The following is a 14,373-nucleotide window of genomic DNA, read 5'->3' as shown; positions in this document are numbered from 1 at the left end:
TAAGCTACACCATTAACCCAATTCAATTCAATTCCCTTTTATTCATTTCTAGTACAAAAGTTCCAAACACAAAAACAAAAACAGTTCCACTTGGTCAAAGTTCACAGCTTCCTGATCTTTCTGGATGACCAAGTGCACCGTCGGTGGTCCTGCGTGCACTGTGCTGCATGCGCTGCACTAGCTCCTTGTTGAAGAAGGGGGCTGAGAGCAGCTTTACAGGCGAGGGCTCTCCCTCTACGGCTTCCCCTGAGCCGACGGCCCGCCCGCCGAGCTTGGACCCTGCGCCAGAGACACACACAAGGCAATGTGGACCGTGTGCGGCAGCCACCTGCGGCCGACCTGGCGGCTGAATCCTCAAACCGGTTCTTCGGGTGAAGCGAACGGAACGCATGAAATGCTTTCACACAAATGAAATGACAGGCAGGGACTTGTTTCTGCTAAGGACACAGGGACAGAAGCAGCAGGGGCGCCGTTTTCTTCTAAACGGGAGTAAACTCGTCTCAGGCTTGCAAGGCGCTTCTTGCGGCACGCCGGGCTTGCGGGGGTCCGTGGCCCAGACTCCTGTTCCTGCTGAACTGAGCCAGCGTTTCTGCAGTACTGTAGTCAGCTCAGTAGGCACGGGAGGCCAGGTCCATCTGGCTCTCTGCACCCCCCCCCCCCCCACACACACACACACACACACACACACAAGCGTGCACAACTCCAGGCAGCCGCGGCCGTCTCGTTCCCTTCCACTGAGTGTGCTTAGCACTCCATTTCCCGCAGAATATCACTTAATGATATTTTAAATACAGCCCTGTGCAACTAATTCCATTTGTGCTGGCCTTTGATGGCCATGCATCTTTAAACAGCTGCTAAATATAGTCATTTATGGCCCAGCTCCTGCCTGCTTTCATATTTAACTTCTCCATCTGTCATGGCCTAGGAGACAGAGCTCTGGCAGAAAGGGCCGTTAGCCATCCTCACACTCAACGTGTTTCCTGTCTCCAGTGCCGTCTTCTCTATTTTAACCACCCAGGCTAAAAGTAGACCTGTATCCCCCCCCAGCCCAGTAATGCAGATGTTTGGATCTCTCTGAGGCTATGAACCACCTGTTTCCAGTCTCTCAGAACCCCCACCCCACCCCCACGAGTGCCTCCTGCGTGCACTGACTTGGCTGCAAGCCTCTGCATGGCCGTTTGGGTTTCTGTGTCGTGGGGGTTATAAATCTCGGTGCTGTGTGGTGGGAAAGCGAGCGGCAGGCTCGTGGGCTCCCGCATCTTGCTCTGGCCTCCGGCAGACCGGGCTGGATTCTCTGCAGCGGCCGTTTAAGGCGTTTGCTTGTGGCTCAAATCCACCCGTCTTTGAGCATGGCAACCGGGTACCGCCGGAGCGGCTCTCAGAGAACGGAACCTCGCTCCAGCTCGTCACGGAGGCGGTAGCTTGGTAACTCGCAGTGGAAGTTTGGTTTCGATGCGTGAACTCGATGACGCGTGCTCATGAAGTGATGTATATGACCCAAGGAAGGGATGGAGAAGTGATGGAGGAACTGAGAAGCGAGATGTGGAAAGCAAGAACTGGGGATTCCAAAACGAGGTGAGACCATTGTGTTAAAACTCCCAAACTTCCTTTCCTGAGGCCCCCTTCATGCTCTTTTCGGTTTCTCCTTTCTTTGTCTTTCTCTTTTGCTCACCTTCCCGCCCAAGCGGCAGTAAGTTCTTCTATGGGGTCGGAGGATTAATTATAAACACTCCACAGCCTTCACTGTAGGAAGGGAAAACACAGTCTCCTGCTCCTTGCCCTCTCTCTGCCTTTCTTTGTTATGGTCTCATCAAGTGCAGAACTTAGCCACTGTGAACAAAGAGCCCAATCACTGTTCACCAATCAGCTAAGCTCTGCACCTGGCCTGAGAGATTCTTTTTGTGAGAGAATCTTCCTCAACTTTGTGTGCGTGCGTGCGTGCATGCGTGTGTTCATCTACTGGAAGAAATAAGTTTCCTCCTCTGCATTTTCTATGCTTTTTCCCTCCACTCAGACGAGACCATCACGTCGTCTTCTGTTTTTATTTCCCTGAGCCGCGATGCGGCGGTGCCTCCGGTTGCCATGGCAGCCGGTCGGCCGGCGGTTGTGTGGTAATCCCTGGCAATGTGATTTTTATCTTAAGTCACAAATCAGCACGCCAGGAACCCGCACAGCCCCCGACATGAAAGGCGAGACCTGCAGCTCCCCCCCACCCCCTCGACTGGCCACGCTCGGCTGAGCCGTCGCTATGTCCTTCGTTATCCCGCCGCAGGGGCCCCTGGCTCACTCCAGTCTGGCTCTCCTCACCCTTACAGGGGAGCGGAGAGAAGGCCGCCCCTGGGACCCCTCACCTCGCGAGGTAACGGCAGGGATGAAATCCCTGCCTCCCCGATGCTCAACACGCTAGCTCTACAGAGCGGTATTTAAAGTAGCTATGGCTCTATTCCCGAGCAGCTCTGGAACAGAGCCCGCGTTATTTCAACCTGCTTTTGGCCGAGCATGAAGAATGGCGCTGGTGGTGAGACACCTCCCCCCACCCCCTAGTCCCGCTCAAATGTCTGTGCTCGTAAACCTTTAGTGCAAACAGGTGGCGTTCACCACCACGGGTCTCCGTATGCCGTCCCGCGCTCGGACACTCGGGGCCGAGGTGATTCGAAGGCGCCTGGCGAGCGCCTTAACGATGGGGCTATGCGTCACGCCGCGGTGACAAACGGGCCCTCTGTCACAGCAAGTGCCGCCTCCAGGACCCGAGAGGCCCGGGAGCCCCTCTGGACATCGTGATTTATCTGCGCTCCGGCCGGCAGTACACCCACGCCCCGCCCCATCCACCCAGGGCATAAACCTGTCTCGTTGGTGGATAAAAGCACAGCAGCTTGGCCGAAGAGAACGGCTGCGGACAGCCAGTGGATTTATCTGTCCGCCCAGCAGGGCCTCTTAAGTCTTCCTTCCTGGAGGCTGATGGGTATTTAGCGGCTTCTAGGACCAAGTTCCAACGTGACGGGCCGCTCGTCTAAGCCGGATCACGTCGATGCGTGACGGGGCAGGGAGATGGACTGCTTCAAAGAGAGGCACTACTGCCGCCTTCTCCCGCCCACGCTCGCCAACATATGGCACTCCCCTGCAGGTCGGCGGGGAGCAGCGCATAAAATGTGAAAATGAAGAGTCTGGGAATTCCTCCCAGGTGCACAAGACGAAGTGTCTTTTTTTCTAAACCCCCCCCCCCCCCGGACTCCTTATGTTTGAAAAATGAAAAATGCATTGGGAAAGTCCAAGTCCTCCAAGCACATTTTGACAGGCTTCCTAGAAAAGCCTGGAATAGGCAGGCTGGAAGGCAGGAACTCCAGGGCACTGCCCATGCACTCTCACTAAAGCACCAAATGGAGAAACAATGGCCCATTTTAAGATTCAATGCACAAGGGACACACTTCTGCACATGTTGCCTTTCTTTCATTGATTATTTGTTTTTAGAATGATTTGAAAGAATAGTGTTGTAAAGGAAATTCCTTTTTCCCAGGAAATTAAACTTTGGTCAAGTCTTACAAAAACACATGTGCCCTGCCTTTATAACCGTGCTGACATAGTAAGGCGAGATGAAATGACCTGTTTGTGGACTTTGATATAATCGTGATCTCATACAATTGTTTGTGTTCACTGACCAAACATGACATTCAAGTTTAGAAGATAACTGACCCTGGCGATGAACCATAAAGGTGAAAAGGTCAAGCAACAAAAACAGGGGTAGGAAAATGGGGTGCAAAGTGGAAGTGTCGACACTGGAAAGGTACCCCACCTGCTCTTTTCCCAGATTACAGGATCATTTCCTCCACAACACTGCGCGCTGATTGGTCCATGTCATCTTTGATGGCTGCCAGGCAGCGCCGTGCTAAAGCCTGTTGACGTCCGTCTTCTTGAAGCATTAGTTCACCATACAGATACACGCCCATAGCCTACACACACACACAAAAGAAACAGCATCACAGAAAAACAATTTCAGCAAAGGAAAATCAAGCATCACGTTCTAAAAGCTCTTGTACAATAACTCTGGTAACTCTGTCCAGTGTGTAGGGTTGAGTGTGAGAGCTTAATGTACCTGGTCATGGATAAGGAAGTGCCTGACGTCTCTATATGCGGCTGTGTGTTTATGCTTCACCACCAGCTCACACCAGCGATGCTTCACCTACAAAAGGAGAAGGAGAGGACAGTAAGAAGTAGCAAAGTCTTCACACTGCGACGCTCAGAATGCCCGCCCCTAGCGTGAGATGCACGAGGAAATGCACAAGATCACATGGTCACGTGCATGTGTCCTGGTCAGTTTAAATGCCCACTCGTTCTCATTCGGTGTGTGTGTGTGTGTGTCTTTAGTGCATGAAAGGGAGCTCTGTGAGCTGTGCTGCACAGAGAGATCACAGACTGGCTCTGTCTCTCTCCTTATTATCAGCCCTATTCTCTGTCTTTCTCTCTCTAACGCGCCCTTCTCATTACCATCTCCCAACACCCTGGCCTGCTCCCTGACCTCACGCTATGCTCCGCCCCCTTCTAATCACCTGACCTGCTTCTTCTCCTCACACATTCCACACTGAAGGGTTCCGGGGACGGGACGGGACGGGAGGGGCGTCTCCCGCCTCTCTGGCAAGTCTCCTTCCTTCCAGACTCACTTTTCTCATCAAGGCGAGTGAGAGGTGAAAGCCCAAGCAGAAAGTCCAAAGGCTGTCGTTTGGCACTCTCTTCTTCCCCTCTGCTGGGACGCCAAGGGACTATTTACAGGGACACACTGATCTGCTCCGGGAGACAAACTAGTTGCAAAAGGCTCCCGGCCCATCTACCCCAGCCAAATATCCCTAGGTCAGCAGGGGCAGGGCATAATTTACTTGTCCAATGAAAGCAAAATTATAGCTATTATTGAGTGAGTGTAGTTTTCTGTAATTTTGTGATTGCTCATCAGTAATGATTTCTTATTAGTCATGCTGAAGGTGTGGGTGTGCTTAGTCAGCATTCCTCCTTTACATTATAACCAGAGCCATGGCTCTGATCATCACCCAACCATGAGTCACTTCGCTCCTTCACACATGCCGTATGTTATATGTGGAGAGCTGATTGATTACTGCACATCATCTTAGAGCTAAACGCAGCATTCAGAAGGAATTTGAAGTAATTACCCTCAGTAAGCAAAGGTCTTCATACTCCAACGTCTCCATTCTAGCTTATTGTCCTTTGTCTTTTTTCACATTTATGGATATTTAACCTAGCTATCTAGCATTCTTGGAAATTCATAGGCACGTGCACTTGTGCGCACACAGAATAGTAAAAAATAAATTTTAAAAATTGTATAAATAATTTTATCTGCTTTTCACATTGGCCTTAGACATGGTTCTAACTTTGCAGAAATATCTTGAGTTCCTCATACAAATGTTCAGCATACAGGTTGTGCTGCCTGGCCCTGAGCATTCTGATCTACTGTAGCCTACTGCTGATCCAAACTAAAATTTTACTTCATGAAAACCAAAGTTAGAGTTTAACATTTTTTTCTTTTATAGAGTAACAGCTCCAGACCCCACTAAAAAACTGGATGCTGTAATTGTATTCCTTTTCCCCACCCAGCAAAATTAAACTAAGTTCTTGTTTACATACACTATTTATGGAAAGCAACATTTTTCTTATTTCCCAAATATGGGAAGAAAAAAACCCCATGACTTCATATTCCTTCATAAGGACATTGAAAAGTCCACTCATAAATACCAATGTAGAATTTGAGTGAATTATGTATGTGCTGTTAACATTTTATCAACTCTATTGAATAAACTATTACGAAGGCTGCTACTATGGTATATAGAATACATGATGCCTCTTGCAACAGCACTGGGATGAGTAAGGTGTGAGAGAACCTCCACACTGAAGTGTGTGTGTTTGGGGGCGATGGTTCCCCTCACTCACACAGCACCTGCTTCACTTCCTGTGTCTACTTAGTGTCATTTTAATTCTTTAAGACTTTCATTGTGCGTTATTGAAGCAAATTAAATATTATCAAGCAATTAGCATGAAAGGTAATGTAACTCAAGGTCACACAGACAACCTTTTTGTACTTTTACTGTTCAGATTAGTCATGGCTCTGTGTGGCGAGTGGGTGAGGGTGGGGTTGGGATAATGAAATCAGTGGGTGGAGGTGTCGTGGGGTCAGCTGTGTGTGATGGAGCATGAAGGTGACGCACGCCATTTCTCGGTCCAGGAGTGCGAGAGACGCACCTGCGTGCGCGCGCACTTATCTTTACTCTAAAGATGCTCAGTCCCCCCGGGAGATGACGCCGGGGAACGGGGGCATGATGGGAAGTCTTGCGGTCCCAAAGTGCTGCGTTTTAAACAGCATTAGCAGCCCTCCAGCCCACCTGTGTGGCTCTCTGCCGAGATACTCAACCTCAGTCGGGCCGAGCAATCGATCAGACAGAGCGACTGGCACCGCGTGGCGTGTGGCATCAGGGATGTGAACCAAACACCGTGGCAGGAGTGAGGGAAGACCGGGCCATTTCCCGAGAAAACACCCAGCTGTAATTAGCAGGGAGGACACGTCGACCAGACCTACAGGAGGAGCTCCCGGGAAAAATGTGTGTGTGTGTGCATGTGTGAATGTAAGAGGGGACAAAGAGCGTGAAAAAAAAAAAAAAAAACATGAGGAAGGAAAACAGTTCTCACTGGTAATGTTCACAGTACTGGTAACTCACTAGTATCCTAAGCTAAGGATACCACTCACTATACAAACAGGCCACAGGAACAGAGAGCCATGACATAGACGACGCAGCGCGCCGTGCAGGGGGGAAGGGGGCCGGGGGCATATGGACGCCGAAGTGTCACACACTTCTCAACTCACACTCTGCATGTGTGCGCGGGCGTGAGAGCAGGTCTGCGTATGTCTGTGTTATCACAGGTCTGTGTGCACATGTGTGAGAACAGGTTTGCATGCGTGTGCGCGCACCAGCAAGGGTGTACATGAATGCTTGGGCTAATAAATTGTGGAATGCCCTGTGTAATTACTGCGTCTCCCCTGAGAGAGAGGGAGGGAGGGAGAGAGAGAGAGAGAGAATGAGAAAGAGACAGCTGTCTTGCCTAAGGGCTCTCCCCAGGAATGTAGCTCTGAGGCTTACAGCAGCTGCCAGGCCTATACAGGGGACAGAGAGGACGAAGACACACACACACCCCCCCCCCCCCCCCCCCCCCCCCCATTACTAGCACTCAGGTGTACTTCCAAAGTTTTCAAAAGAGGTCCAGCAGCTCATGACACATGACACTGATATATGCTAAGGCTGCTGGAGCTGAACTGATTTAGGGTGCGGGAGGATCGGGTGTCGGACATGGCAGTGTCCTGGGTGGATTACTCAAGAGTATAAACGGAGAAAGCATCTCAGTAAGTAGCTAAGAAAAAGGGTAACACTCCAATCCTTCACACTGATTCTACTACTGTCTCTGTCTGTCTGTCTCTCTTTCTCTCTCTCTCTTTCTCTCTCTCTCACACACACACACACACACACACACACACACACTCACACTCACACTCACACACACACACACACACACACACACACACACACACACAGTGGATTTCTGAATCTCTGGCGTACCTCAGATTCAGTGTTCATTTCCTGGCCTGTTTGACCGAGTGAACTTTGAGGCAGGCCTTTGAAAAGCAGCTGCAGGACAATGTGCTCTGTGTGTCTGATGGACAGATGGTACACACACACACACACACACACACACACACACACACACACACACACACACACACAACCCGAGTGGTCCCCACATGAAACAACACGCCATTACGCTTCGGCTTCATGCCTCTGCCCACGCTAGCTCGCCACGCCCGCTCCTCGCTACAGTCTGCAGAGCACACCGTTCTTTCGGAGGCATGTGGAGGCCCGTGGGTGGAGGACTACGGGAATCCACGTCGAGCGCCGCCCAAGGCCCTCACTCTGCGAGGTCAGAGGTTGGCTCAAAGGCACCCTGGCCCCGTTCCAAACGTACTGCTGCCCTCAGCCTTTACCCCACTTCCACACGGAGCGCAACACTAAAAGCCATTATTGCCCTGCTCCAGGGTGGCCCATGCCATACGCCCCGCCCGGAGGCAAGGTGTAATCGCGTGGGGTTCGCACCACGGTGGCTCAGGGAATCGCGCCGACCTCATCAACGAACTGTAAAGCGCCAGGAAACCTCTGCACTCCACAGCCTCGAGTTCTCTTCTCGTTTTATAATCGCACTGCCGCTCCAACATGGGCAGAACCTTCCAGAACTGCCACTTGCGGGAAACTTCCTGGGAACGGTCCAAAATTAGAGTTAGGCCAAGAGGGGCATAAGGGGAGAGGCTGAAAGCCGAGGGCCAGCCGCCGCCCTGCTCTGGGAGCTACCGGAGCAGACACTGAGAGCATCCATTACCTCAGCAACAGCAACAAATGGCAAGGAAGCAGGCGATTTACGTCCACTGGAAAGAAAACAGGCAGAGAGGGAGGGAGGGGGAGAGAGGGAGAGAGAGAGAGAGAGGGGGAGAGAGAGAGACGGAAGAGAGAGAGGGAGAGAGAGAGAGACGGAAGAGAGAGAGAGGAGAGACAGAGAGAGGAGAGAGAGGAGAGAGAGGGAGAGAGAGAAGAGAGAGAGAGACAGAGAGAAAGGGGAGAGAGAGACAGAGAGAGGGAGAGAGAGAGACGGAAGAGAGAGAGGGAGAGAGAGAGGAGAGACAGAGAGAGAGGAGAGACAGAGAGAGAGGAGAGAGAGGGAGAGAGAGAAGAGAGAGAGAGACAGAGAGAAAGGGGAAGGGGGACAGAGAGAGAGACAGAGAGAGAGGGAGGATGAAAGGACACAGCGAGCAAGAGGGGAGTGGTAGTAATAACCCAATTTATTTTTAGAGAGCTTTTTGTTTTCCTTGGAAGGTCCTGATGAAAATCTCCCCCCGGGCTCCAGACCGCAGCGAGCAGCACAGTAGTCTTGGACTTTCTGCGCCGAGTGCCTCCTATCACCTTCCATCTGCTAGCCGCCTTAAACGGCGCTCCGCTACAATAGAAGCTGCGAGAGGCTTGCCCACGCCCTTCGCTCCCGGCACCACGCTGCCCAGCCGGCCACCCCGGGAAGAGAAGCCCGAGGGAATACGTGCTGGCTCACACGGCCTGAAGAGGAAACGCGTTTGTGAATTTGCCCACTAAGTGCGAGGTCTTACGCTACATGTGTGAGCTCTACCAGGAGTGGCTGAGTTTAGAGCCCGTCATCCCATTGAAGGAAGTACATGGAAAAGTGGGGGGGACTTTCGCTTGCTACAGCAAGTGCCAGTATTGGTGCCTTAGCACAGGAGTAACCTTATACAGTCAGATAAAAAGCCTTTTTTCCCCCTGTTGCGCCAGGTTGCTGATGCTGGGTTAGTTCTGTTGAACTGAAAGGAGGTAGCGGGCTTCACCAGGGGATGGGAGCATGGCCAAGCTGTGTCCCGTGCACGGACAGAATCCCAGAGCGACCACCACAGTCGTGGTTCTACCAGCTCGTTCTCAGCCTGGCGCTCCGCGGGTAGAGCGAGGGAGTGTACTCTAGCGAGAGGAACGGCAGAGTGGTCACAGGACGTGTTTGAAGAAGGGGGAGGAAGCGCGTGGGGGTGGGGTTACCTCAGCGTCCTGCCTCCGCAGGCTGTAGGTCGTCTGCAGAAGACCGAGGCAGTTCCCGCTCAGCTCCGCCTCTTCCAGCAGGAACTCCAGCAGCAGGAGCAGCTGCTCCACACGCAACTGAAGCACACAGTGCAAAAACAGAAGAGGGATTTCACTCCAAAACATTTATGCCTGTTACGAAGCTTGCTGCTACACTGGGACTTTCTCCTTCTGAGCACTGCTTCTGTGTGTATGAGCGATCTCCACTACACGTTTAACAAACATACAAATACCCCAGTGTACAACAAGCTAAAATAAATGCAAACATCTAAAGAATCCTCATAATGTTGCTGTTCCCCGACTAGGCCCACAGCGCCACACTCACGGAGCCAAAACAACCCATAAACGACTCTGCTTTCAGAAGCCTAAGATAGCATTAAAACCTAATACCACTGAGACTTAGGGCATCACCAAATTTGTACTTTTTTTTTTTTTTTCCCTGGGAGACGTTCCTTTTCACTTTGAGGGGAATTAGAAAGCGGAGCATTGGAGGGTGAGGCAGCAAGTCGGCGCACCCCTCCGCCTTCACAGATGCAGAGCAGGGAAAAAGTAAAGGAGCATGCTTTATTAAAACTCCACACCTGCTAGAAGAATCCCTCCGCTAATCTCCTAGATAAAGGGGGAAATCATAATTCTTCACCCCCCCCCCCCCCCCCCCCACCCATGCTCAAAATACGGTTCGGGTGGGGCGGGGGTTAAGCAGGCAGGCGAGGAGACTGTGGCGTGCTAATGTCACGCATCGATCTCACGGCAACCTGATTAGGAGGAAGCGTCTACGTCTGCCAGGGGTTGAGTTTCTTTTTTAATTGTGCTCCACCTTCCTCTTGTCTGCATGTCCGCATCGATCAACTACTGTCATTACCGCTACAACGGGGAGCTTTTCAGTACAATTACAGCACAGTACAACAGTAACAACAAACACAAACAACAACAAAAAAACATACTGTAGATTGTCAAACAAATGACACATCCCCATTCCCGGACATTCATCAAGCTCGAGTCATTCACAACACGCGCAGACATTCAGAGATTAATGTGAGCCAAATTTAAAGAGTTGCAAGTGTGAAAAGGGGGAGACACTGACCTGAGAGCTGCTTATGATATGAGTTAGTGGGGATGTTGTGCAAGGCCGGAGAGAACGAGAATCTGATGGGAGCGTGAGCTCCTCCTCCCAGCTTTAGAGGCAGGTCACAGAGAGGGGAGGGGCAAAGAGAGAGAGAGGGAGAGAGAGAGAGAGAGAGAGAGAGAGAGAGAGAGAGAGAGAGAGAAACAGAAGGACCTGGATGACAAATGAAGATGTAGAAGAAAGAGTTAGGAAGATGAAGAGAGAAGGAAACTACAGAGAGCAAACGAGGGACAGAAAGGGTCATGGAGAGAGAGAGAGAGAGAGAGAGAGAGCGCGAGCAATGGCTGAAAGACTGATGTGGTGGGAGATGGGTGGTAGCAGTTCTGCTATTATTACCCTGTTATCACATCAGGATCAGTACAGCAGTGATGCACAGCTTCCTCCCCGACTATGTCACTTCCCTTTTTCTCCATGACCAATCCCAGCCCCCCCCCCCCCCCCCCCCCCGTCTTACACACACACACTGCCCCTCAGTCGGGGACCATCCACAGATCCCATCCTCTCATCCCAATTCACAGGTACTAATTCTTTGCCCCATTTCCACACACGCACACACACGCGCACACAGCTCTCTGCCCAAAAATGGACATATTCACACTTGAAAACATGAGCCAAGATACTGCGCTCCCTCTCCTCACACAGCCAACACGTCTTTGGGAGGCAGCCTCCTTGGGCGCGGGGCCTCTTCTCGCACCTTCTCTCTCTCCTGTGTCTCATCCACCTCTTCCTCTCCTCCGTGGACCAGAATTTTGTCCAATCTAAAATCTTTTCCCTAAAATGGAAAGGAAACGTCGGGTCGCACCCACCTAAACACGAAGGCCCTATATTTGTCCACAGCAGCGGCGGAGGGAACTATTTTATTGTTGTACACTTTAAGGCCATTCGAGGCCTCACAAAAGCAGTGCCCGGACAAAAGCCTCTCACTGTGCCTTCACACAAGTCACATAAAACCAAAATTACAGTAACTCGACCATGAGAAACTTAATCATGCAGGCCTCCTTTGAAGAATAGATGGCTAGAGGTTGAGTTTCTCCTCCATGAAAATCAGTGAAGACTTCATTTGGGGGGGTGGGGGGGGTATAAAGTCCTCTCGCTTTCGGGTCGATAAGCCAACACGTCGCCTCAGCCTCTGCACTGTCGTTAAACGCCATTCACGGGCCCACCCATGCCCATCGGAGCCGCCGCCTTTGTAAGGCGAGAGGAATTTAAAGTCATAAAGGGGATGGGGGCAGCAGGCCTGTCTCCTCCATGCTCAATTTGCCTTGGGGAACGGCAATTGTTTCGGGCCTGGCAACAAAACCCTTCCCACCGTGAGGGAACAAACAGGCCTCACTGTGCCCAAACCCAACACGTCTCCAGGCATGATAAAGGACAGCTAAGCCCTCCATGATCCTGGAGAAAACACCCTCACGCAGTCCATCAGTGAGTAGAAAAGAGCAGAGGGACTGGGGGGGGGTGCTAGCACAAGGCTGGCCCGCTGCACCCGGGTCGAGAGGAGAAGTTGGGTTTGGGTTTGGGTTTGGGTTTGGGTTCTGTTGGAAAGGCTTGAGTGGTAGATGGAGATTTGGGTCTAGTGGGGCAGTGGGTTTAAGACAAAAGAAGGCTGTGGTCATTTGTAATGGGTCGATAGAATGTGTCTATAATGTGTGGGTCTATAGCGTGTTAGTCTATAGCGTGTGGGTCAATAGCATATGGGTCTTTAGCGTGTGGGTCTACAGTGTGTGGGTCTACAGTGCCTGTGTAAGCATGCACTGGGTGTGAAGAAGCACTGTTCTGGTCTGGTCAGTGCAGAACTATGTGAAATAGACTGAGTCCTGAGAGCAGGATGTGCGTGTGTGTGTGCGCGGGTGCATCAAGGGCCAGCACAAACAAACATACACACAAAAACACACACACACACACACACACACACACACACAGAGCGAACAGACCACGAACAAACAGTCCAACTCAGCCCACATTCACATAGGGCTGCAAAAATAAGTGCCTTCATCGATCAAAAAAAAAAAAAAACAAACCCATCCAAACACACACGTGGGCACATGTGCTCCAGGTCCTGGGGTGTCCGGAGCCCCAAGCGGACACGCATGTCTGCCTTCCGCTGCCAGTTCACACCACCTCTATTACAGCTGCGTCAGAGTCAGCAGCGTGCACACGCACGGTTAGGCGTGCCTAATGAAAAACGACAGGGCTTTATTACCCCCCCCCCCCCCCGACCTGCTTAAAGGAAGGTTTCCTGTGGCCATCTTCCACCCCGGTCGGCTCCCTCTGGGCCGGTCACAAGAAGACTTGCTACGCGACAAAGGTGTGCTAGGCGAGACAAAGGCAGGCTAGGCGGGACGATTGAGAGGTTAGGGGAAGCGGTCCGATTTCGCATGGGACCTTCCGGGCTTAACAGGGACGCCAGACAGCATGAGAGAAGCTGCTGGTGACTCGTGCTGTGTTTGACGAGGCCTCCCTTAAACGAGGGCGGGGTGTTTGCAGGCGGCGTAACGGGTGACTCACAGGTACTGAACTTATGTTCGTCTTGCGGAAAGTGAAAGAGAGCGAGGAACGCGCACACACACACACACACACACACACAAACATGCACTTAAAACACACAGGGCCCCACCCTACAACCACTACTTACCCAGATGCCTCAAGTCCATCATCACTAGGCCTCAATTAGAATTCCCCCAAGTGAAAGGCTTACAACAACAAAGACCACTTACTGGATCAGTTATACATATTACTTCAGTCTCGCGCTGTGAACCTCCGACATGCTGCAGCGCTCTCGCAAAGTCACTGATGGCCCCTGCTTTCGCATGCCTCCCCCATTCACGCGACTCCACCCTTTGCACAACACCTCCTGCTGATCTGCGACCCCACCCTGAAGTGAGTCACCCTCAGTACCACAGAGGCCTCATTCCAGCTCCCTCACCTCACTCCCACAAACGTACAGCCCGAGGACCACGGCGGCCGGGGCCTGCTTCGACCTGGGCGCTCTTCGGATCCGATTACAGTGACATGTTTCTGCTGTGCCTTCCACAACCCCCTCCCCAACTTCCTCATCTGATGGAGAAGAGAACCTGTGTAAAAGCACAAGCGGGAAGGGCGAAATCACGTAGGTGAGGAAGAGCTGTAGTCTTCCTCACACCCACATCATTTAAGGTTAGAAACGTGTGGGGGAGGTTCTGTTGTCCTTTATCAACTGCCAAGCATTTGAGCAGCTGACTGGTAATAACAAATATGGGGAATTCTTATCACGTGGTACATATCCGGAACAATAGTCTTCTGACACGCGGGTGCAAATTTTAGTCAAAATGAGTGACGTTTACAAGAACAATAACACAGGAAATCAATGACATGCTCTGCAAACACAGGAAGAAATGACAAAAGACACCCGACGTTCAGAATTTTTCCACCTTTTGTCCACTCACTCACTACAGCATAATGTATGTGTGTGTAATTGTGCATGTGTGTATGAGTGAGTGTCATTGGTTTCTTTCATGTGTCCGTCATAACTGTTCCCATTACTGTAAATGACTGATCAGGTCATAACTGCTCAATTAAAAGAAATGCATTACAATAATGTCA

At 51.4% G+C, this 14,373-nt stretch overlaps 1 protein-coding gene across 1 annotated transcript in view; it reads right to left on the bottom strand.

Moving 5' to 3' along the window:
- Positions 1-21: 21 nt before the first annotated feature.
- The window catches only part of aopep (aminopeptidase O (putative)), a 52,671-nt gene continuing 38,319 nt past the window's right edge, over positions 22-14,373 (bottom strand). Inside the window, exons 14-17 of the mRNA XM_027031766.2 lie at positions 9,630-9,746; positions 4,091-4,177; positions 3,791-3,947; positions 22-279 (exon numbers count right to left, since the gene is read on the bottom strand). Of these exons, the coding sequence (XP_026887567.2) occupies positions 3,807-3,947; positions 4,091-4,177; positions 9,630-9,746 (345 nt within the window). The 3' untranslated portion in view covers positions 22-279; positions 3,791-3,806. The remainder of the gene's footprint in view (positions 280-3,790; positions 3,948-4,090; positions 4,178-9,629; positions 9,747-14,373) is intronic.

This window comes from Electrophorus electricus, chromosome 23 (genome assembly GCF_013358815.1).
Source record: "Electrophorus electricus isolate fEleEle1 chromosome 23, fEleEle1.pri, whole genome shotgun sequence".
Lineage (NCBI taxonomy): Eukaryota > Metazoa > Chordata > Actinopteri > Gymnotiformes > Gymnotidae > Electrophorus > Electrophorus electricus.
This window is presented reverse-complemented; position numbering and strand designations above follow the sequence as displayed.